The 18953-nt window shown below is 47.0% G+C and overlaps 8 protein-coding genes across 11 annotated transcripts; 4 read left to right on the top strand and 4 right to left on the bottom strand.

Annotated features, from left to right (window-relative positions):
• The first annotated feature begins 1486 nt into the window (after positions 1–1486).
• On the top strand, positions 1487–3081 carry LOC9662109 (probable plastid-lipid-associated protein 10, chloroplastic). Of its 2 annotated transcripts, none has more exons than XM_002982823.2 (9): positions 1487–1598; positions 1646–1759; positions 1828–1959; positions 2017–2112; positions 2185–2265; positions 2326–2412; positions 2476–2546; positions 2594–2746; positions 2824–3081. In XM_002982823.2, the coding sequence occupies exons 1-8, from the start codon at positions 1518–1520 to the stop codon at positions 2700–2702; spliced, it is 771 nt and encodes a 256-aa protein (XP_002982869.2). In that variant the 5' UTR covers positions 1487–1517; the 3' UTR covers positions 2703–2746; positions 2824–3081. The 2 variants fall into 2 exon arrangements, with proteins under 2 accessions (XP_002982869.2, XP_024543718.1); XM_024687950.1 differs by having other exon boundaries at positions 2807–3081.
• Positions 3082–3297: 216 nt separating this feature from the next.
• On the top strand, positions 3298–5298 carry LOC9662108 (endoglucanase 1). The gene is made up of 6 exons (XM_024687949.1): positions 3298–3522; positions 3604–4017; positions 4104–4361; positions 4458–4566; positions 4629–4795; positions 4865–5298. Exons 1-6 carry the CDS (start codon positions 3298–3300, stop codon positions 5210–5212), a joined length of 1521 nt encoding a protein of 506 aa, XP_024543717.1. The 3' UTR covers positions 5213–5298.
• A 1044-nt stretch (positions 5299–6342) lies between these two features.
• On the top strand, positions 6343–8075 carry LOC9661923 (DEAD-box ATP-dependent RNA helicase 52B). Its single transcript, XM_024687844.1, has 6 exons — positions 6343–6699; positions 6769–6846; positions 6916–7155; positions 7203–7373; positions 7431–7538; positions 7595–8075. The coding sequence occupies exons 1-6, from the start codon at positions 6343–6345 to the stop codon at positions 7997–7999; spliced, it is 1359 nt and encodes a 452-aa protein (XP_024543612.1). The 3' UTR covers positions 8000–8075.
• Positions 8076–8171: 96 nt separating this feature from the next.
• LOC9662107 (40S ribosomal protein S24-1) lies at positions 8172–9028 on the bottom strand. Its single transcript, XM_002982713.2, has 5 exons — positions 8871–9028; positions 8756–8797; positions 8529–8699; positions 8366–8452; positions 8172–8306 (listed from the first exon to the last, which is right to left on the bottom strand). Exons 1-5 carry the CDS (start codon positions 8940–8942, stop codon positions 8262–8264), a joined length of 417 nt encoding a protein of 138 aa, XP_002982759.1. The 5' UTR covers positions 8943–9028; the 3' UTR covers positions 8172–8261.
• Positions 9029–9342: 314 nt separating this feature from the next.
• On the top strand, positions 9343–12326 carry LOC9661922 (protein transport protein SEC16A homolog). Its single transcript, XM_024687951.1, has 13 exons — positions 9343–9891; positions 9962–10234; positions 10290–10397; positions 10445–10567; positions 10627–10746; positions 10801–10920; positions 10971–11105; positions 11155–11282; positions 11334–11436; positions 11485–11685; positions 11740–11832; positions 11885–12042; positions 12106–12326. Exons 1-13 carry the CDS (start codon positions 9544–9546, stop codon positions 12224–12226), a joined length of 2031 nt encoding a protein of 676 aa, XP_024543719.1. The 5' UTR covers positions 9343–9543; the 3' UTR covers positions 12227–12326.
• Positions 12327–13474: 1148 nt separating this feature from the next.
• On the bottom strand, positions 13475–15063 carry LOC9661921. The gene is made up of 2 exons (XM_002982712.2): positions 14715–15063; positions 13475–14664 (listed from the first exon to the last, which is right to left on the bottom strand). The coding sequence occupies exons 1-2, from the start codon at positions 15061–15063 to the stop codon at positions 13475–13477; spliced, it is 1539 nt and encodes a 512-aa protein (XP_002982758.2).
• On the bottom strand, positions 15031–16803 carry LOC9662106 (histone deacetylase 14). Of its 3 annotated transcripts, XM_024687962.1 has the most exons (9): positions 16658–16803; positions 16521–16595; positions 16348–16449; positions 16209–16280; positions 16098–16154; positions 15773–16018; positions 15546–15727; positions 15380–15490; positions 15031–15328 (listed from the first exon to the last, which is right to left on the bottom strand). In XM_024687962.1, exons 1-9 carry the CDS (start codon positions 16790–16792, stop codon positions 15187–15189), a joined length of 1122 nt encoding a protein of 373 aa, XP_024543730.1. In that variant the 5' UTR covers positions 16793–16803; the 3' UTR covers positions 15031–15186. The 3 variants fall into 3 exon arrangements, with proteins under 3 accessions (XP_024543730.1, XP_024543728.1, XP_024543729.1); XM_024687960.1 differs by having other exon boundaries at positions 15031–15490; XM_024687961.1 differs by having other exon boundaries at positions 15031–15490; positions 16348–16446.
• A 70-nt stretch (positions 16804–16873) lies between these two features.
• On the bottom strand, positions 16874–18761 carry LOC112350866. Its single transcript, XM_024687843.1, has 6 exons — positions 18333–18761; positions 17992–18244; positions 17780–17933; positions 17624–17726; positions 17215–17568; positions 16874–17161 (listed from the first exon to the last, which is right to left on the bottom strand). The coding sequence occupies exons 1-6, from the start codon at positions 18744–18746 to the stop codon at positions 16874–16876; spliced, it is 1566 nt and encodes a 521-aa protein (XP_024543611.1). The 5' UTR covers positions 18747–18761.
• Between the last annotated feature and the right edge of the window lie 192 nt (positions 18762–18953).

Raw genomic sequence — 18953 nt, 5'->3', positions numbered from 1 at the left:
ATAAAAGCTGGTGCAATAGGCAGGAACCTTGGCAAGAGAATTTAATTAAGGGTAAAGCAGTGTTGATCGGATAAACAAAGTAAGCTAGCAAATTGAAAAAGAAAAATTTGTGGTTTACAATATAGTTTTCACTTTTTACCCTATAGTGATTTATTATGGCAGCTAGGGCTTTTGCCCTAAGTGGGGAATCCAAATTTTAGGGCCTTGGGCCACTAAATGAAAATATGGAGTTAAACTCCTAAGGAGCATAGAAAATCAAAACATAAAACAACTCTTGAGCTAGCCCAGGGAGTGAAAGGATAAGAGTATGAAACAACTCTCGAACATATAACCCAAAGAGTGAAAGGACAAGAGCATATAGCAATGTTAGAATAGTTTTAGAGCTTTTAACATCCCAATGCCAAAACTAACATGCAAAAAGAAACTAGAGTTTTGGCATTATTTTAGCATACCAGTGCCCTAATACAAATATATGGGTACTTCACCAAATAGTATAATTTTGAGTTTAGGCCTAACCTAAGTCAAATACAAAATAAAAACAAGCACACATACTATACTTTAGGTTTGTCAGTCATGTCCAACCTACCCATTATCACTATTATACATTTTGACATCCCCCCCCCCCCCCCTAACCCCCCATCTTAGGGAATGCATGCTTTAGGCTTTCACTTCACTCCCAAGAGTTAGTCTTTAAGATAATTACAAAAACTTATTAAATATGGAATAATGCTAGATTGTGAATCTAGATGTGAATCTAGATGTGAAAAAAATACCATCATGTTTAGAATAATCTTTACATTACATAGATATACTCAACTAGCAAATCTAAACACTTTCAATGAATAGCCAATGGAACCAAATAAAATCAATACATGAGGAATTAAAGGTGTTTTGGCAGATACAGTAAGTTATCATATAGCAAGTATTAAAGGACCAAACTCAATATTACAAGGGCTTCTAGCATTAATAAATATAAACTAATAACACCATATCAAGTATGTTAGACTAATAACAATTTAGGATTTATCTTCTTAGTGTCCTTCCAGTTTAAATGCATATGTGATAACTAATTTATCAATTTTTTGGGTGAAGACTGATAAAAGGTTTAACAATATTAATTTCTTACTATTATAGCAGTAAAAGAAAAACATTCAAAAGACTCATTGATAAATAAATTTTAATACCCACAATCATATCTGTCAACCTCACTGCCAATTCAAGAACCTATCTCCCAATAACCAAAGCTTCTTGCTAAAAGCAAGGAATCTAGTTACCTTGGTCAATAGAGTATGGCCAAGCTCAGTGGTGCCTACCTGAAAACCTTCAAGAACGAGGTCTTTTACAAAGTCACTCCTAACCCACACTACTGATCCAATCCAATCGGTAGATTTTATCGATTGAGAGCCAGCGATCGATTTGTTTCTTTTATTCGTGCAATAAATGGAGATTTTTCACACATCCTCCAAGCTTAGATATTATAGGGCATGGATTCTTCTCTCTTCTTGGGAGCGGTGAGAATGCCGGTATCTCGCGGCGCCCCGGCGATGGCGCGGCTCTCCTCCTGCTCGAGAGCCTCGGCGGCTCTCCAATCTCATCAGGTTCGTTCTCGGATCGATTGGATTGAGTAGAATTTTGGAGTTTCCAGGAGAGAACGAGAGATCTCCACAAGGCGAAGATGAGCTTGCTCAAGGCCGTGATTGACACGAGCAGGGGATCTCGAGCGAGCCAAGACCAGCGCGCGCTTCTCGAGGAGTCAATGGTATGGTAGCAGCGTTACATTTTTATTTCGCGCCTGGACAAAAAATTCTCTCTTGTTTGTGAAGAAAGGTGGAAGTCGAAAGTTTTGATGCGGGGACTGCCCTGGATCTTGACAAGCTGGATGGAACTTGGCTGCTGCAATACACTTCTGCTTCAGATGTTCTTTCCATCTTGCAAGCTGGAGAGTTTCCATTTTTCAAGGTGACTTTGGATGGATTTCTTTCCAGGTTTTTTTAATCAGGATGCTGTGCGATCTAGGCTGGACAGATTTATCAAAAGTTTGAGTGCAAGGGACGCTTCGATGGCGGACAAGTCGTGAACGTTGTAAGGTGGAGCATCCCTGGCTTATTGCAGGTACCAAAGGGTTTGTTTGTAAGCTTTTCCTTTCTAATGTTTCTTTCTTGCTGTGTTTTTTAATTCTTGTAGGATGGAGAAGGGGCGACGTTGTTTGTTACGGCTGGCTTCTCGGTTGTGAGTGCTCGGACGATACAATTGGAGTTTAAAGAGGTCCAGTAACTCTCGCCTCAGTGTCTCTTTAAATCTTTCACACGAACTACGAACTAACAGGCTAGACTCGGGGAGGTTCTGATAAGTGAAGAGCTCCAAGCCTTGCTCGCTCCAGCCGTTCTGCCACGAACGTTTCTAAATCTCCAGGTAATGCTCGCTCGCTCGCAATTGCAACCACATTAAAAAGCAAACAAACCACTCCCTTTACAGATCCTCCAAGCTATAAACTCTCTGGACGTTAGAGTTCCATTGCGCGGAAGAAGACCCTCCAACGAAAGAAGGTACTCTTAAACTCGCTAGAATCCCTTGTTCATCTTAGTTTTTCCAGGTCTCTTGGACTTCTCTACTATCTCACGTACCTGGACAACGACATGCTTCTCGGCCGGGCAATCGGCAGTGGAGGAGTGTTCGTGTTTGGAAAGACCCAGTCCTTCTGATAAAGGCGAAGAAGAATAGAAAAATACGATCTGATAGCTTGAAGGTACTTCACACCATTTTCTCTTGGAGTTCTTGCTTGTTTCTTCCTACAAACTGGGAAAAGCATATCATGTGATGCAGGAGACAAGGCTCGTGGTACACTCGCATTTCACCAGGAATAAAATTCATCATTCATGGCCCAGTGACTTTACTCGCCTCGGGCTTTTCCTCGCGTGCCTGTTACAAGAACGGTGCTCGCGAGAAATTGTCTTAAACAAGACAAGGAGATCTAGAAACTGGAACACTCCGGCTTTGTCCTTTTAAGCCAGAGTCTTCGGAGTTTTCTTTACGTGTAAATAAGAACACTGTTCCGTGGAGAAGAAAAGAGTTTCTAAGATCCATCGCCTAGTTCTTCCCTGCGCGACGATCCAAAGTGGTCCCGTAACGTTGGTCACATGATCCACCGTTCCCGCCCTCGGGTACCGCACGGTGGGGACCACGGTAGAAATTCTTTTTTAACGGAGCCCGTTAAAACTGTTAAGACCTAACAAAAAAATTTCCCCCCGCTATAAAACCTCGTGTTCTTGTTTGTTCCTCGCACAAATCCACTCGATCATGGCAGCGAGTTCTTCCTCTTCTCTCATTTTCATCTTTGGTTTTGTTCTTTTCACGGCAATGCGGGTGGAAATCCAGGCGCAGGCGCTCCAATCGCTGGATTACCGCGACGCGCTCGCCAAATCCATCCTCTTCTACGAGGGGATGCGATCGGGCAAGCTGCCGACGAGCCAGAGGATCAAATGGCGCGCAAACTCGGGGATGAGCGATGGAAGAACAGCGAATGTACCTTAGAATCTTTTGCTCGTTTGAAATGTTTTTCTTGTGGTTTACCTTTCTAGTCGATCGATTTTCGCTGCTGCTCAGGTGAATCTCACGGGAGGCTACTACGATTCAGGCGACAACGTCAAGTTTGGCTTCCCGATGGCGTTCACGATCACGCTGCTGTCGTGGAGCGTGGTGGAATTCGAGGCGGAGCTCGGGCGCGCGGCGGAGCTGGACAACGCCCGCGCCGCCATTCGCTGGGGGACCGACTACCTCCTCTCCGCCTTTGTCCCGCCATCCACCCTCTGGGTTCAAGTCGGGGATCCAAACGCCGACCACCAGTGCTGGGAGCGCCCCGAGGACATGGACACGCCGAGAACTTGCTACCAAGTCAATCCATCCAAGCCCGGCTCCGACGTCGCGGGAGAGACCGCCGCCGCCCTCGCCGCCGCCTCCATCGTCTTCGCCGCCACCGATTCTTCCTACTCCCAGAGGCTCCTCGCCACTTCCAAGCAAGTAAGTGATCGATCGAGCACCCAGACTTTCATCGTTTGGATAGGTGGACTTTGCTCTAACTTGGCTTCTCTTTGATCGTGATATAGATCTTTGCGTTTGCTGATAAGTACCGAGGAAGCTATAGCGATGTTCTTGGAGGAGCTGTGAGCCCATTCTACACGAGCTACTCAGGATATAGAGATGAGCTCTTGTGGGGCGCGGGGTGGATCTTCCGGGCCTCGAGCGACAAGCGCTACCTCGATTACATTTCCCAACACGGGGACGAGCTCGGCGGCCCCGGGAGTTCATACAACACTCTAAGCTGGGACAACAAGTACGCTGGTGTTGACGTTTTACTCTCCAAGGTAAAAAAAACCAGAATTTACCACTCTCTCTCGTTGACTGGTCCTAACTATAACCAACCGTCGGATCAATCATCTCTTTCCCGTGACCTTGGACAGTTTATTCTCGCCACCACTGGTAGCGACTTCAACGTAGTTCGCGCTTACAAGTCTCGTGCCGACGACTTCGTGTGCTCTGCGATGCCTGGGAGGGCCACCATCACGCCAGGTACTAAAAAGATTCCTCTCGATTCCCACATTGATTATTCCCCGGGAATCTTTTCTGATCAGGGGGACTTTTCTACCACGGTGGCTCAAACAACCTCCAGTATGTCACAAGCAATGCGTTCCTTCTCATAACGTACGGGCGGTACCTGGCTCAAGCGGGTCAGAGCGTTTCGTGTGGGGGAAACAACGGTTTTAAGCCCGGCCAGCTTATCTCGTTTGCAAAGCAACAGGTAAGTAGACAATGCATTTAGAGCATGTATAGCTTGCCACCTTTTCTTTTTGATGTTGGTGTTTTCTAGGTGGACTACATTCTGGGTAGCAATCCCAGGGGCATGTCTTACATGGTTGGGTTTGGTACAAAGTTTCCACAGCGAGTTCACCACCGGGCCTCTTCGCTGCCCTCGATCCGTACGCAGGAAGAACACATATCTTGTTCTGGGGGTTTTAATTGGCTTCACAGCTCCAATCCCAATCCAAACATTCTAATCGGTGCTGTGATCGGGGGTCCCGACGGATCCGACAATTTTTCGGACAATCGTGATGATTTCTCGCAAGCCGAGCCTTCGACATATGCAAACTCCGGTCTGGTTGGTGCACTGGCGTACTTTGCTTCCACCGCGGCTGGAAACAACTTGAGGGGATCATGATCCCATGATTCTTAAGATTCCGCCTGGGATCCGTATATGCGTTGGAAAAAATGATAATAATTCATACCGTCAATGTACTTTTTCTACTTGCTTCTGGATAAGCACTGCAAGACCTGATAGATATATAGAAATTGTCTATGGTGTTGGAGTGCACTTAGCTATAGCTGTAAAAGGGGGAATTTCAGTTCCAAGTTGGCACCACAGTATATTCAGAACATTGTAAGAGGTCCATCCCCCTGGCCACATGTTGAACTCAAAAAGTTGAAGAGACTGAAATGGAAATGCACGCAGTTTTGTTGTTTAACACATGTTTTAAGCTAATAAAGAAGATTTGAACCAACTTCGGGTCCGGCACGTCCGCATTAATGAAACCAATAAGGTAAGGTTTTGACTACTAATATATGATATATGTTGTCGAGGATGAGTTCTAGAGTATTCAGAAAAGTCAGACTGCATGATCCACACCATCACTAATTTTAATTGTTCAGAACAATTATATAATATTCATTCCTGGGAGTATAAAAGCTAGGCTATTGGATGCCACAATTCACACAACACAATGGCAAAGATTCAGCTCTCAACAATAGTTTTGCAACTTTTGTTCATCTCTTTAATGGTTTCAATGGCCCTTGCAATAGGTAAATAAAAATTTAAATCTCTAACCATAAGTTTTTCTAACAAAACTTTCAGGCAAGAATGACATTGTCACTAGAAAGCTCCTTGGGGTTACTGCACAGTGCTCTAAAGACAGTGATTGTCCAGACAGCCACCACTGCCTAGTTCTCATTGGAACGTGTTTGCCTATCTAATTAACCACTTTCATTAATAAGCATAAGAAGCTTTTAGTGAACGGCAGGATTCGAACCTGCGCGGGCAAAGCCCCCATGTTAACGTTAATGAAAGGTTATTAGTATGTTTATCGAAAGAACTTTCCTAGAGCGCGGGAAAACACCTCTAGGGCTTTTGTCTTTCAATCCATCTCTTCTCCCGACGCGCTGCTCCAATCTTTTCAGCGCGATGTGCATTCACTGCTGCCTGCTCAGCCGCGCGGGATTTAAGGCGGCGTGTTCGAACGATCGGCCGATCCGTGTCGTGTTCTTGCGGATTGGCAAGTGGATCTGGTCAAGATCATGTCCGAGGAGGGATATTTCGGCGAGAGCGAGAGCGAGGTCGAGGTGAGCGGATCCGATGTCCCAGCGCCGGCACGGAGCTTCGACGATCTGTCGCTCCATTCCATCCTCAACGACAACATCAGGAAGTGCCGGTTCGCGGTGCCGACGCTCGTCCAGAAGTACGCCATTCCGATCTGCCTCGCGGCTAGGGATCTCATGGCGTGCGCGCAGACGGGATCCGGGAAGACTGCCGCATTTTGCTTCCCGATCATCGAAGGGATTCTCAGGGAGCCTGTCCCAGGCAGGGAAGGGAGGAGGAGAGTTTCCATTCCTCTGGCTCTCATTCTTTCTCCTACTCGAGAGCTCGCGCAGCAGGCAAGCATAGAGCTTTCACTGCCCATCTCTTTTTCCTTCGTAAGTTTTCCTCGATCGTTTTGGTGGCAGATAGCCGATGAAGCTTTCAAGTTTTGCTACCAAACGGGAGTTCGTGTTGGAGTCGTCTATGGAGGAACACGACTCTGGGTATAAAAACTTTGTCTTCTTTGATCATCCTCTTTGTTTTTTTTTTTTTTCTCTCTCGCTCTTTTCCAGAGCGATAACTTGGGTGGAGTTGACATACTTGTGGCTACGCCCGGTCGTTTGAACGATCTTTTGGACCGAGAGATGGTGGAGCTCCGGAAACTCAAGTACTTGACTTTGGACGAGGCCGATCGGATGCTGGACATGGGATTCGAGCCGCAAATCCGACGCATTGTGGAGGAGTCGGGCATGCCAGGAGCGGAACTTCGGCAGACGCTCATGTTCAGTGCGACTTTTCCTAAAAAGATTCAGGTATGCTCTTTTCATCCTCCCGACTCGAGCATGAGAGTTTTTCTCAGAGGCTTGCCGGGGAGTTTTTGCGGAAAGACTATGTTTTCCTTGCCATCGGAGAAGTTGGCTCTAGTACCAGTCGCATCGAGCAGGAGATCATCTTTGTCCAGCGCAACCAGAAGCACGACTGCCTAGGAATGGTCATAGATCGGCAGCAGATGCATGGAAGCAAAAGCAATGTAAGAGTTCAAATAGATTTTGCTCGCTAATGACTTTCTCGCTGGACACGTTCGCAGAAAACGCTGGTGTTTGTTGGCACCAAGCTCAAGGCTGATGATCTCGAAATCTGGCTGCGTTCCAGAGGCTATGTTGCCATAGCGATTCACGGAGATAAAACGCAAGAGGTAGAATGCTTCCTTCGTTAACTCTCGCGATCTTAACTTTCATTTCATCTCTGCAGGAAAGAAGACGGGCATTGAAATCTTTCAAGAGTGGATCCACGCCCCTTCTCGTTGCAACCGAAGTAGCCTCCCGAGGCATCGACATCCCGGACGTGTCCCATGTCATCAACTTCGACCTCCCGACGAACATCGACGATTACGTGCACCGCATCGGGCGAACTGGACGAGCGGGCAAGAGAGGATTCGCCACAGCTCTCTTCTGCGACGGGGACGCTCCTCTGGCGCACAAGCTCGTCCATCTGCTCGAGAGTTGCAACCAGCAAGTCCCCGACTGGTTGATCCAGAAGGCGGCCGAGAGCTCTACTGTGACTGATCGTCACGAAAGGAGAATGGGTTCTTCCTGGGATGCTCCAAAACGTAGCTGGATGACCAACAAGCATGGTCGAAACTCTTTCTACTGGTAGAAATTATTTATAAGGTTGTATGCTATAAACTTTGGTTTCCTTTTAACTCTAAATCTCTTGACCGTTTAAAACACAATATTTATCTCCTAACCACGAAACTAAACATAACCACTCGAGTTTACAGTTAAATCAATGCAACTTAGTTAACTCTTGTTCCTCATCCAGAAGTATATCGTTTTTCAAAGAAAAGGTTTTTGATTCAAAATGTTAGCTATATATCCAACCAAGTATGCAAAAACCGGGATGTTACCAGAAAATCACATCACTTCTTCTTTCCTGCCTTTTGGGCCTCTCCGGAAGCCTTGGCCTGAGAGCAAGCAAACCGATCAAAGAGAGCTCACTCATGGATTAGAAAAAAAGACGGACCTTCTTCACTCCGCGGATCTTCTTCGCTCTGTTCTTCCGCTCCTTGAGCTGCTTCCTCGATTTTTGCTCTCTGGTGGCAAGTCCGTTCTGGAACAGAAAACGAAACCAAGGTGAGAAATCTGTTGTTTGCGAAGGCGCCGAGAATCAAAAGAACTAAGCTCACCCTGACGAGACGGTATTTTGGCTCGAATTTCTTTGCAGCCTCGACCGAGTCGTAGATGAGACCGAATCCAGAGGACTTGCCGCCGCCAAACTTGGTTCTCATCCCAAAGACAAACACCGCCTGGGGATCACGGACATCGTAAACCTTTGAGAGCTTCTCCCGGAGCTCAGCCTGTCCAATCCAGTTTCACACACATTCTCTTCGTCTCAGCGAGCTAAAAGACCCACCTTGGAAACATTGGGCCTCCCCGGATGAAGAACTTCCACGACCTACACAACCGAGGCGAAATCAAATCAGCACCGCGGCGCCTCGAAAAATCTGAGCGCCAGAAGCAAGACTTACAAACTGCCTGCGCAGGAGGAGGCGATTTGTCATGAACTTGCGCGTGCGCACAGTGTAGTTGCGGTCCGCCATCGCCCTCCCTCCTCGCTCGCCTAGGGTTCTTGGCGGCTAGAGTTGCCCTAATCTGGCTAAAGCCCTAATCCGCCCAAAAACCCTAAATCCAAGAGCCAATGGTTTTTCTCTTTTTCACAAACCGTGTGTGGTGTTTCTTCGCTGTCATGATTGGTGGGAATTGAACGCACACCAGTCGTTGTGAATGCGAAAGAAAAACAAACCAAAAGATTCGCGGAATCAATGCGTGGGCGTTGGGTCGTTCGTTCGTTCGTTCAAGGAGGGCATCCAACGGTCAGATGTCTGCGGCGCCGCACCGCGCCGCACAGCTGGCGCTCACATGGAAGCCAGCTGTGCGTCCGTCGCGGCTAGCAGAATGTACCACCTCACGGCTGGGTTTATTCCGTCAAGCCTAGCTAGCTCCCTAGTCCCGGCGCCTTGAAGAAGTTTGCTCCAAGCGCCCTCTCTCTTGGTGGCGATCGTCTAGGGTTCTTCGATTTGTTGGCTCGGCGGACGCACATTTGCGCTGCGTCGCCTTGTTTCCTCCCGGCTAGCTCGGATCTTGGTGCTGGATGCGGAAATCCGGCGTTCCGAAAGAATGTGAGTTGCTGGATCGAGCAGGATGTATGCTGTAGCTCCGCAATCCGGATACGTGCATCACAGCTTCGTCGATTCACAGTATTCCAATCACAATTGGCAAGCGGATGTGCCAGGCAATGGAAATTCCTATGGATTCGAGGCTCAGCATCCGGTCCAGGGAAATTTCTCGTGGAATTTCGGAGGAATGAACCAAGAAAATGGGTATAGCTATGATCGCCACTACTCGCAGCCTCAAGTTTCCGAGGATCCGGCTTACCATACGCATCAGATGGCCTGGAGTTCGAGTCGGTCCTCCGCTGGAAGGCCGCCACACGTGGTCGTGGCATTCGGTTTTGGCGGAACGATGGCCGTGATAAAGCCTTCTTCACAGGTACGTAAAGTTCGTCTACCATCACTTTGCCTTGAAGAAGAGTTAATTGTTATTCTTTCCAATTTGACAGCCTTTCCACGATCAGCAAAGGAGCTCGAGCAAGATCGAAGTCCACAAACTGCAGAGTCTTTCCAATTCAGCACCTGGTTTGGACTTCCATGCAGGCTTACAAAACGGATCGAAGAATGAGCTCTTCAAGTGGATTGACGAGCGCATCTCCAACTGTGCACGTGAAGAGGCCGATAGCAGGAATTTCGAAGCGCTTCCATTGTTGTGGGAAGTTCTTAAAATCGCCTTCGAGCACCATGGGAAGCTACGATCTGCTGTTGGTACTCCATCAGAGGTGAGAAAACTTTTTGTATCTTATTTCTTCTCACCAATGGTGTAAACTTGTCTAGGGGACTGGACCAGAGGCAGCCGTCGGCCAGGCAATTCTTACCGCAAGTTCGTCTGGTGCCACGGAACAACATTGCTTGCGGCAAATGCCGAACAGCGAAAGCTTGCAGGTCAGTTGTTTACCTGTTACGCTGGCAGCTAACATGTCAGCTTTCAGGCAACTTCGATAAAAGTCAAAGGACTTCTACTCTCAGGAAAAACTCAGCAGGCCCTACAGTGCGCACAAGACGGCCAATCGTGGGGACTAGCTCTTGTTCTTGCGTCTCAGCTAGGGGACAAGGTGAGAATAAACAGTTCGTGCTTCATTATCAAATCGGCTTTGAATTTTAATAATTGCAGTGTTATTCTGATACCATCTCAAAAATGGCACATCATCAACTGTCTCCAGGTCCATTACGAACTTTCAGCTTGCTTATGAGCGGCCAGTCGGCGGATGTATTTGCAGAGAACGGCAATCAAGTAATGCTGTGTATTTATGGAAAATCCTTGCTTACTTAATTGCGAGTTGAGCAGGGAAGCGGCATTCTTGACCATTGGCATGAGCATCTTGCTCTAATGGCCACAAACCGGACGTCTGGGAACGATGACGCGATCACTCGACTGGGCGACGCATTATGGGGTCAGAAAGAACAGGTTTGGTTTATGTTTGTATGAATATTTTGGTATTAGTATATTTCTCGCAGGTGGCGGCGGCGCATTTGTGCTATCTTTTGGTCGACCAAAATCCCGAAGCATTTTTCAGTGACGGAAGGATTCGTCTGATCGGCGCAGACCATTGGAAGTACCCGAGAACATTTTTCACACCGTTGGCGTTCAAGGTCTCTTCTTATTGTCGCATAGGAATACTAAACGAAATGCTTGATGCAGAGGACGGAGCTATACGAATACGTGAAAACGAAAGGAAATCCCCAATTTACACTAGTGTGCTTCCAACCGTACAAAATAGTGTATGCAACTATGCTCGCAGAGGCTGGACAAACGGAAGAAGCTTTGAGGTAGTGCATAACTTAGGAGCAAAAGCTCACGTAAGTCATGCTTATCTTCAGGTATACTAGAGCTTTTCTCAAAGCACTCAAGCAAATGAACAAGGATCCCGGCCTCGAGTCGATTGCGATGGACTTGGAAAGTCGCCTTGTACAGAACTTACGGGTGCTTATTTTGATGCCGGCTGAACTCTGTCTAAACCGTCGTGTGTAGGATGGAAAGAGAACATACACCCAATTTGCCGGGCGCATTCTCTCGAATACATTCGGCTATGTAATGAGCTCTATCCCCACTCCGAAAATAACAAGGTACAATTCGTCCACAGCCATACCATCAGTAGAAGATCAAACGAGCGCCAGCAAAGTTCCTGCTCGCAGCATCTCCGAGCCTGATCTAAGTCGACGAACCGATGAGGTTCATATTGAGCTCTATTTTCTGAACTGGTTTTCCTTAAGTCCTTCCTTGCAGAACGCATCAAAACCACCTCCCAATGGTTTCTTACGTCGGGCTGGATCGAGCATGTTCCAAAGGGCTACAAGCTTCGTGTCGAGAGGCAAACAGGTGGGCTAGTGCAAACTTTCCTTTATTCTAAAACTCTCCTATTACTTGTCAGGCAAATCTCGAAGAAGACAACATGCGATTCGACGGTGCGTGCATCGAGAGCACTGCTGCGATGAATACAAATCTAGGACCGGAAGAGCACAGGGAGCTCCAAGAAGCGCGGAAGAACAGTCCGGGCCTTTACGTCCAGTGCAGTGACTACTACTCAAGGTTAGTGTTCCTCGTTCTCTCGCTGGAAATCGAAACTAAAAACTCCTCTTGTTTCGGGCGAAGGTGTGTGAATTCGTTTGGTAGAGATGGATCACAGCTCGTGAAATCTCTCATCTCGCCGCAACTGCCTCCAATCATGAAAGTGTCCGGCCGCAAGCCGCAAGCCCAAAGAGTGGAAGTATGATTGGGAAAATGAAAATTAAAGGCAAATTGTTTTAAACTGCTAGTTTTGAATCAGCCCTAAATCTAGAGTTAAAGGTAGCCTAAAATCAAAGTATTCTTCATTGGAGTTTAGTGTGGTGGGTGGCGATTGGTAATCAACTTATATTCCTGGTTGATAATTTTTCTTCAAGAGTTCGGTGCTCATTCTATGTATCAACTCCATTCATTCTGGAGAAAAACAGTTAGCTGCCCAAGTAATAGTTTTACTCTTTGTCATCTATCTATACGATGACAAAGAGTTATAGGCCCTTACTTTTTTTGACGCTCGTCTTCACCACCACTGCATTGCTGCTGCTATCACGGAACTCGCCCAAGACGAAGACGCAATCATCGAGCCTGGGGTACTATTCTCGCGCCAACGTAAACGACGATTCGTGCAGGAGCAGGGCCGAATACACTTCATACACTCGACACAAGTTTCCCAGCTTCCGCGCTTCACAGCCCCTCCATAAGAAGATCCTCGAGTACGAGGCCCTGCACGCGAGGTGCGCGCCAGATCCCAAGGATCCGCACAAATCCTGCAGCAGCTGCATGTTACTCGTCTTCGTCGTCTTCGACCAGGGAATCAGCAACGAGATGATCACCCTCGTCTCGACTTTCACTTTTGGTATACAAGGCTGAACACCTTGGATTTCACTCGCTGTAAGAAAACCAAAGAGAATCAAGTGCTATATAGGAGTGCCACACAGTTACCACTCATACAGCAAGAAAATCTTAGAAAAGGCACGCCAAATCGAAGAAGTGCTCAAGCTTCTAAATGAGAAATGACGATTAGCAATTAGACCCTATGCTCACAGAAGAGCGTGTCGATGTTCTACTTCGTCGCGATGAGCAGCACCCTGTTGATGAGCACCATGTAGAGGAAAGCAGCGCTGCTGGCTGTATATCCTTCCATGGCCTCGGAAGGAGCCATGCATCGCCGTGCCGTTTCCTTCCAGCTCTTGGCTGCTGCCGCCGAGCTCGAAGGAAGCACCTCGCGGAGTCCGTGCCGAAGAACGACTCCATCCGGATTAGTCTTGTCCCACACCGCAGGTCCTGCGGAAATCAGACAATGGAGCTGTAGTAAAACATCAAAAGGAGCTGGGATATATATAGGCTATCGTGCTTTCAAACTTCTTTAAAGTCAAATCTTAATTTTGTTTGTTGATTTAGTTTTGCAAATCATATGTGTAGATTCAGAGAGGTGATTACATAACTCTCGGGCTCACTATTACAAGCAAATTCCAGTCAGCAGAACATGCACAAGCATCAAGTCCACAAAGTTGAAGTGCCCAACACGATCCATCCATGGTGACAAAGAAGGCTCAACCCCATAATGAGTGCCGTCACTGCAGTCATGGTTGTAATGCCAGGGAAACGTCATATCAAAGTTATCCACAAACATGAGATTCTCCAGAGATTTTAGCCGTCTCCCAAACTCGTCACTTAAGATGGAGTTGAAAGCTGCCATCTTTTGGGGATTTGAGGGACTGGCCCTCGCATGACCAGCCGTGGCAATTGTGTTACGAATGACAATGCGTGCTTTGCACCCATCACCTCCCAGGAGCGACCACCAGAAGTATGAAGCAATCTCCGCAGCTATGGCAAAGTCCTGAGTGCGTTTCCAGGCGTGTCCATCGTGAAGGCCTGAGTTTAGTATCACCGCATCTGGTTGACCTCCACGAAAGAATTCCTCCTTGACAAGCTCACGGTACTCTTTTACGGAAAGTGATTTAAGGCCCATATAGTTTTTCTGTGAGTCAGAATGCCCATTGAACACCTGAAACAGTCGCACTTGCTGCTTAGGATTGGAGGGATTGGTGACGTTGAGTGTAAATGTGCGCGTCATGAGCGGGATTTCAATGTTATGGCCGAGGACAAAGTTGACAAGGTTTCGAACTGTGTCCCTGTGGTTGGAGTCACCCCAGAAGAACAGCTTCTTCCCGTCCAGGCACTTCCATGCATCGCTGAAGCTCCATATCCGAAACTTACAATGTGCTGAGTAGACCCATCCGTTGCTTTCCAATCTCTCTAGTGCTCCACTACACTGGCTGTCATCACACTGCTCGTCGTCTGGCAGGCATCGGTAGCGCCCTTCTTCATCGAGCTTGCAAGACTCGTCGAACTTCATTCTTGTCCATTTGCCTAGCCATGTCTTTGCCGACTTTAGGCTTTTGCTGGTACAAAGAGGAAGAGGCGAAGGCCTTTGAATTTTGTTGTTCACGAAGTGGATCTGCAGTTGGAACACCTGTGTTTCCAGAGCCCATGGTTCTGGATTCTTATCCATTCCATGAAAATTGGAATACAAGAGAATGGCCTTGAGCGTGTAGTTTCCTTCAAATCCTTTATCCACTTTGAGTTCCACAAGGTAAGAGCCATTCCCATAATCTGTTATAGGTGGTCGTGACTTCCATTTGTGGCCTATGTAGTATGAAGAATCAAATAATGTTTTGAGAATAGATGGAACTTACCTGAGAGATCAGTCTCATAGAAGTCTCCTCCTCTGCACCTCCTCCTTCCATCTGCTGCATATGAAACAATCCAAAACTTGTGGACGACTCCAGTGGACATGGTAATTGGTCCTTCATTTCCCGGCATAGGAAGCCCAAAGAAGTAAGCAGCTCTTGTGGTAATGTTGTGGCATTCTTTCGTTCCATTTTCGGATACACGCTGGAGTATCACTTCTGAGGATGAATACAGGACCGATGAGCTTGTTGGAAGACCTTTAAGCTGGGATGGAAAAATTAGATCACGAGTAAGCATCAAAGGGAGCAAAAGACTTGTCAAGGCAGCTACAAAGAGAATTCCTTTAACAGACATTACAAACTGTAGGCATCCATAGCTACTTAACCACTATATAAAAATAAATGGCGAACCTCTTTTTTCCAAGATTCTGTGTGGGTGTATCATTTTTAGGTGGGTTTTAGGTGTATCAAAAATTTATTATAGAGAATGTATGGCCTTAATCTCGGTAATTGCCCGCCTCACTCGCACAAGAGGCTCCTCATACAAAACAGCCGGATCATCCGTCAGTTTTGCGCGACTCTCCTCGTCATCCAGCAAGCCACGAAATGTGTCAGCAACACTGAGCGACAGAGCGTCCAGGTTGTAGCCACCTTCCAGAAAGAAAACGCACCTCCCGTTGCAAACCTCCCGTGCAAGCTGCTTGATCGTCGATGCCAAATGGTAGTAAGTTGCAGTGGTGAACTGAAGGCTGGCCAAAGGGTCCAAAACATGAGCGTCATATCTACATGAAACACACATTTGCAAATGAGAAAAAGTCACAGCAAGAGGTTTTTTACCCGGCAGAAACGAGTAGAATATCGGGCTTAAACTTGAGGCAGCTTGGAACGATGACTTCTTCGAGAGCAGTAAGCATGGCTGCATGCCCAGAACCACCTGGTAATGGCAGATTTAACGTGGTTCCTTCGCCATCCCTTGTGCCAACCTGACGCATTTTCCCTGTTCCTGGATAGCTTCCATCCTGTGAACTCTGTCAGCATTCTTACTGATTTGTGATTCAACTTGCCTGGTGTGTAGAGCAGAAGAAGACGTCCGGGTCGTCGTAGAAAGCGTCCTGGGTGCCATTGCCATGGTGGACATCAAAGTCGATGATAAAAACTCTCTTGAGGCCGTGAGCGCGCTGTGCGTGCCTAGCTGCGATGGCCACATTGCCGAAAACGCAGAATCCCATGGGGCCTGCCGGGACTGCGTGGTGGCCTGGAGGTCGGATCAAAGCAAATCCAATTGGGGGCCTTGGACCAGCCACACTCATCTGGAAAAAGTAAAGAATTACAAACACAAAACAACGAAGAGAAAAAGCATCCGAAGCTCTATAAGAGCCTTTGGATTACCAGGGAGTCGACCAGAGCTAAGCTTCCACCCGCTGCGAGCATGGATTCTTCGTACGTCTTTCAGGCATTGTTAAAAGCTTGTAGAACTCCTTTTCAAGGATTGAAGCATACCGTGGAAGTAGCGTAAGTTGGACCACTTCCTTCAATGAAGATGAGACCATCCGCAGCGGCTTTCCCCATTGCCTGTATGCACACAACACCATATCAACATTTTTTTCATCGCCCCAGACTAGAAGTATAAGAAGCTTATCTTTTCCAGGCCATGGACATAGGAAATGGAGTGCACTGCGGCAACATCTTGCTTGGAGGCAGGCATAAAGTTTGTCAGCCGAGAAATCTCCTTTCCACGCTTCTATAGGGAAAAAATATTTCAAGCCAAAGAGTGAAAAATGTTGTACAAGTATATCTACTATGTTTTCTTACCTCAGGAGTAAGCTGAGCTCGATCCAACTCGCGTAGGATCGCAGGAACTCTGGCATTGCTCTCCGGATGACCATCCTGGAAATCAGATCCATATTCGTGAAAACAGGAAATCCGTCGAACTAGAACTTATTACTCACTTGATTGTGGCCACGAGCAGGAGCTGAGCAGTACAAGATACGTGAATCTTCACTCACAGTTGCTGCAAACGCCGCGGCCTTGTGACAAGAACGTAAACTCGATCCTGCGAGGACTCGGGACGCGCAAGAAACCATGCCCCACTCACTCGACATGCCCAACCTAAAATGTTTCAAGATATCTTTCACTTGGAACTATTGTATGTTAAAGAAAAAGTTTTATTTTCGAAGTAGGCCATTGATAGAGTTAACACTGAGGAAGCCAGCCTTAAGTTTGCCGCTGGTCATCCTCAAGTCGTCAATTATATAGCTCCAAGTCGAGCCCAACACTCCCACAAAGAAATCACACTCGGCCGCCATGACCAAGTTTATAAAGGCCGTGTCGAACGCTTGCTTGTCTCCAAGCAACGCCATATACTCCGCCATCCTGATCGTTCCAACTTGCCTTGGAACATCACTGTAATAAAACTTCCAGCCTTTGTACTCCTTGGATTCATCCACGACGTTCTAAACCATGCAAAAGCTTTGTGATTTCAAATCTTCGTCAATGGCTTTCTTACCTGCATTTCCGTGGAAAGCCACACATTTCTTACGTGTGGGAATCTCTTCCGGAGGACATTGGCGAGATTCATGTATTCGTCAAAAGAGACTACTCTCATCTCGCTGGCTTTGTCACCCTGTCTTACATGAATGCTTAACAGAGGCCGCGGCATCCAAGGTCCATAGTCACTCCACACATGTTCTTCCATGGGATTACTGGGATTACGCTTACTCTCATTTCTTGCATGCGGCCATTCAGTGCCAAGGGTTTTAAGCACCAGTTTTGCAACTTCTTCCCCAAAGGCCCTATGTCGTTCATTGTTTAAAAGATTGCACAGATACTCACTTGGAAATCGTGTGAGATAGCGAAGTGCCTGTATACGTTAATTCTAGATCATTAGCTTACCATTTGATGAATAAGAAACTTGCCTGAGCTCTCCACCACCTTCGATGATTTGCGTGGTAATTTGTCATGAGCTTGTCTTTTACGCCCACAGTTGGTCGCATTGCTTTCCAAGGCTCTCCCCAAAAACTAAAAACCAGATAATACTAAGTTACTGTATGAAAAAAACTCTTTTTTCTCACCTTGGAATATCACCATTCCATTGATCGCCACTAAACTCTTTGATAATTCCCTCGTCCCAGGCCTGTTTTTGGTCAATAAGCCGCAATGCCCTTTCCATGCACTCCTCAGAAGCCTCGGGAACAAAATAGCACGACCAGCGAGCGTGATTGGATCCTGGCATTATTTTAACACTTTGAAAACATCAGCCCGAGATATAAAAGAGTTTTGAAACCTGTGCATCCTTTGTGCCTGGCACCGTGGTAATCCTTGGTAATGAAAACCCGGCCTTGTATTAGCGCAGCTCCAAGCATTCCGGCCATTGACACCATGTCGGATCCAGCTCCTACCGAGTCGCGCGTCTCGTCGTGGTGCCAAAGTGCGAGAAGAAATCTCGCATCGGTACAGTTTTTCGGGTGTTGGTGCAACCAAATATCACGCTGGACGCGTCGCGTTAACGGGAGATTATCGTCATCACCGCTAATGACCTGTCCAAGAGCAGCAAAAGGCTACTGAGAAAACCAAGAAAACGAGAAAGACTACCCGATCTGAGAAGAACCTTACAAGAGAACTTACCCATGGAACGGTGCTGATGCTTGTCTCTGGATTCCTGTCAAGCTCCTCTTTTTGCTGGTAAAATCCCTTCCAGGATGGATCCTTCCTGCGATCAAACGCTGCAGTCTCCTCGCTGCATCGCTTGCAATCCTGGATGTGCGGTGCATTGATCGTCACCTCGGGAGGAGTTGCACCGCTCACTCTCGACTGCAGATCTCTGCTCCACAGATCGACCAGGAGTTTTACTCTGCTCGACGCAGCCGAGGTCGAGGAATTAATTGATCTTGGTGCGGGTGTTGGTGTTACACTAGCCTCTTGGCGATCCTGTTTCATCCAGTTCATTCTGAAACTAATCAAAACAACCAAGTTCAAGGACAAGATCCAAAACAGGAGCCATTTCAGGGAATCCTTCGGACACTGGAGATTTCTTTTCATCCTTTTGAGAAATTAGACGAGCACCTAACAGAGATCATGATCCTATAGTACAGTTGACTAATGCGACCATGATGGAGATTTTTTTGTGGAAGTAAATTCACGAACGTGCTGAACACTAGATTTCTCGTTCTTCTAGCAACAAAACAACAGTAAAGAAGAATAGCTGTCTGATTATACCAAGTGCGTGCGCCACATGTAACGTAAAAT

The sequence above is a fragment of the Selaginella moellendorffii genome, unplaced genomic scaffold (genome assembly GCF_000143415.4).
Source record: "Selaginella moellendorffii unplaced genomic scaffold, v1.0 SELMOscaffold_55, whole genome shotgun sequence".
NCBI lineage: Eukaryota > Viridiplantae > Streptophyta > Lycopodiopsida > Selaginellales > Selaginellaceae > Selaginella > Selaginella moellendorffii.
Note: the sequence above shows the minus strand (reverse complement) of the source record. Positions and strands in the feature narration are given on the sequence as shown.

Bases quoted from the DNA above. Each gene is read 5' to 3' on its own strand.
- LOC9661922 (XM_024687951.1), top strand. From the start codon at position 9,544: ATGTATGCTGTAGCTCCGCAATCCGGATACGTGCATCACAGCTTCGTC. The intron at 10,398-10,444 runs GTCAGTTGTTTA...GTCAGCTTTCAG, and splicing joins CGAACAGCGAAAGCTTGCAG to GCAACTTCGATAAAAGTCAA. The intron at 11,437-11,484 runs GTGCTTATTTTG...CGTCGTGTGTAG, and splicing joins GCCTTGTACAGAACTTACGG to GATGGAAAGAGAACATACAC.
- LOC9661923 (XM_024687844.1), top strand. From the start codon at position 6,343: ATGTCCGAGGAGGGATATTTCGGCGAGAGCGAGAGCGAGGTCGAGGTG. The intron at 7,374-7,430 runs GTAAGAGTTCAA...ACACGTTCGCAG, and splicing joins TGCATGGAAGCAAAAGCAAT to AAAACGCTGGTGTTTGTTGG. The intron at 7,539-7,594 runs GTAGAATGCTTC...TCATCTCTGCAG, and splicing joins ACGGAGATAAAACGCAAGAG to GAAAGAAGACGGGCATTGAA.
- LOC112350866 (XM_024687843.1), bottom strand. From the start codon at position 18,746: ATGAAAAGAAATCTCCAGTGTCCGAAGGATTCCCTGAAATGGCTCCTG. The intron at 18,245-18,332 runs GTAAGTTCTCTT...GCTCTTGGACAG, and splicing joins GCATCAGCACCGTTCCATGG to GTCATTAGCGGTGATGACGA. The intron at 17,162-17,214 runs GTAAGAAAGCCA...TGCATGGTTTAG, and splicing joins GGCTTTCCACGGAAATGCAG to AACGTCGTGGATGAATCCAA.
- LOC9662107 (XM_002982713.2), bottom strand. From the start codon at position 8,942: ATGGCGGACCGCAACTACACTGTGCGCACGCGCAAGTTCATGACAAAT. The intron at 8,700-8,755 runs GTGGGTCTTTTA...TGGATTGGACAG, and splicing joins GGAGGCCCAATGTTTCCAAG to GCTGAGCTCCGGGAGAAGCT. The intron at 8,307-8,365 runs GTCCGTCTTTTT...GCTTGCTCTCAG, and splicing joins AGATCCGCGGAGTGAAGAAG to GCCAAGGCTTCCGGAGAGGC.
- LOC9662108 (XM_024687949.1), top strand. From the start codon at position 3,298: ATGGCAGCGAGTTCTTCCTCTTCTCTCATTTTCATCTTTGGTTTTGTT. The intron at 4,018-4,103 runs GTAAGTGATCGA...ATCGTGATATAG, and splicing joins TCCTCGCCACTTCCAAGCAA to ATCTTTGCGTTTGCTGATAA. The intron at 4,567-4,628 runs GTACTAAAAAGA...TTTTCTGATCAG, and splicing joins GAGGGCCACCATCACGCCAG to GGGGACTTTTCTACCACGGT.
- LOC9662106 (XM_024687960.1), bottom strand. From the start codon at position 16,792: ATGGTTTCTTGCGCGTCCCGAGTCCTCGCAGGATCGAGTTTACGTTCT. The intron at 16,281-16,347 runs ATAAGCTTCTTA...GTGTGCATACAG, and splicing joins ATGTCCATGGCCTGGAAAAG to GCAATGGGGAAAGCCGCTGC. The intron at 15,728-15,772 runs GCAAGTTGAATC...CAGAGTTCACAG, and splicing joins TCTTCTGCTCTACACACCAG to GATGGAAGCTATCCAGGAAC.
- LOC9661921 (XM_002982712.2), bottom strand. From the start codon at position 15,063: ATGTCTGTTAAAGGAATTCTCTTTGTAGCTGCCTTGACAAGTCTTTTG. The intron at 14,665-14,714 runs GTAAGTTCCATC...CATACTACATAG, and splicing joins CTATGAGACTGATCTCTCAG to GCCACAAATGGAAGTCACGA.
- LOC9662109 (XM_002982823.2), top strand. From the start codon at position 1,518: ATGCCGGTATCTCGCGGCGCCCCGGCGATGGCGCGGCTCTCCTCCTGC. The intron at 1,960-2,016 runs GTGACTTTGGAT...TGTGCGATCTAG, and splicing joins GAGAGTTTCCATTTTTCAAG to GCTGGACAGATTTATCAAAA. The intron at 2,547-2,593 runs GTACTCTTAAAC...TAGTTTTTCCAG, and splicing joins AGACCCTCCAACGAAAGAAG to GTCTCTTGGACTTCTCTACT.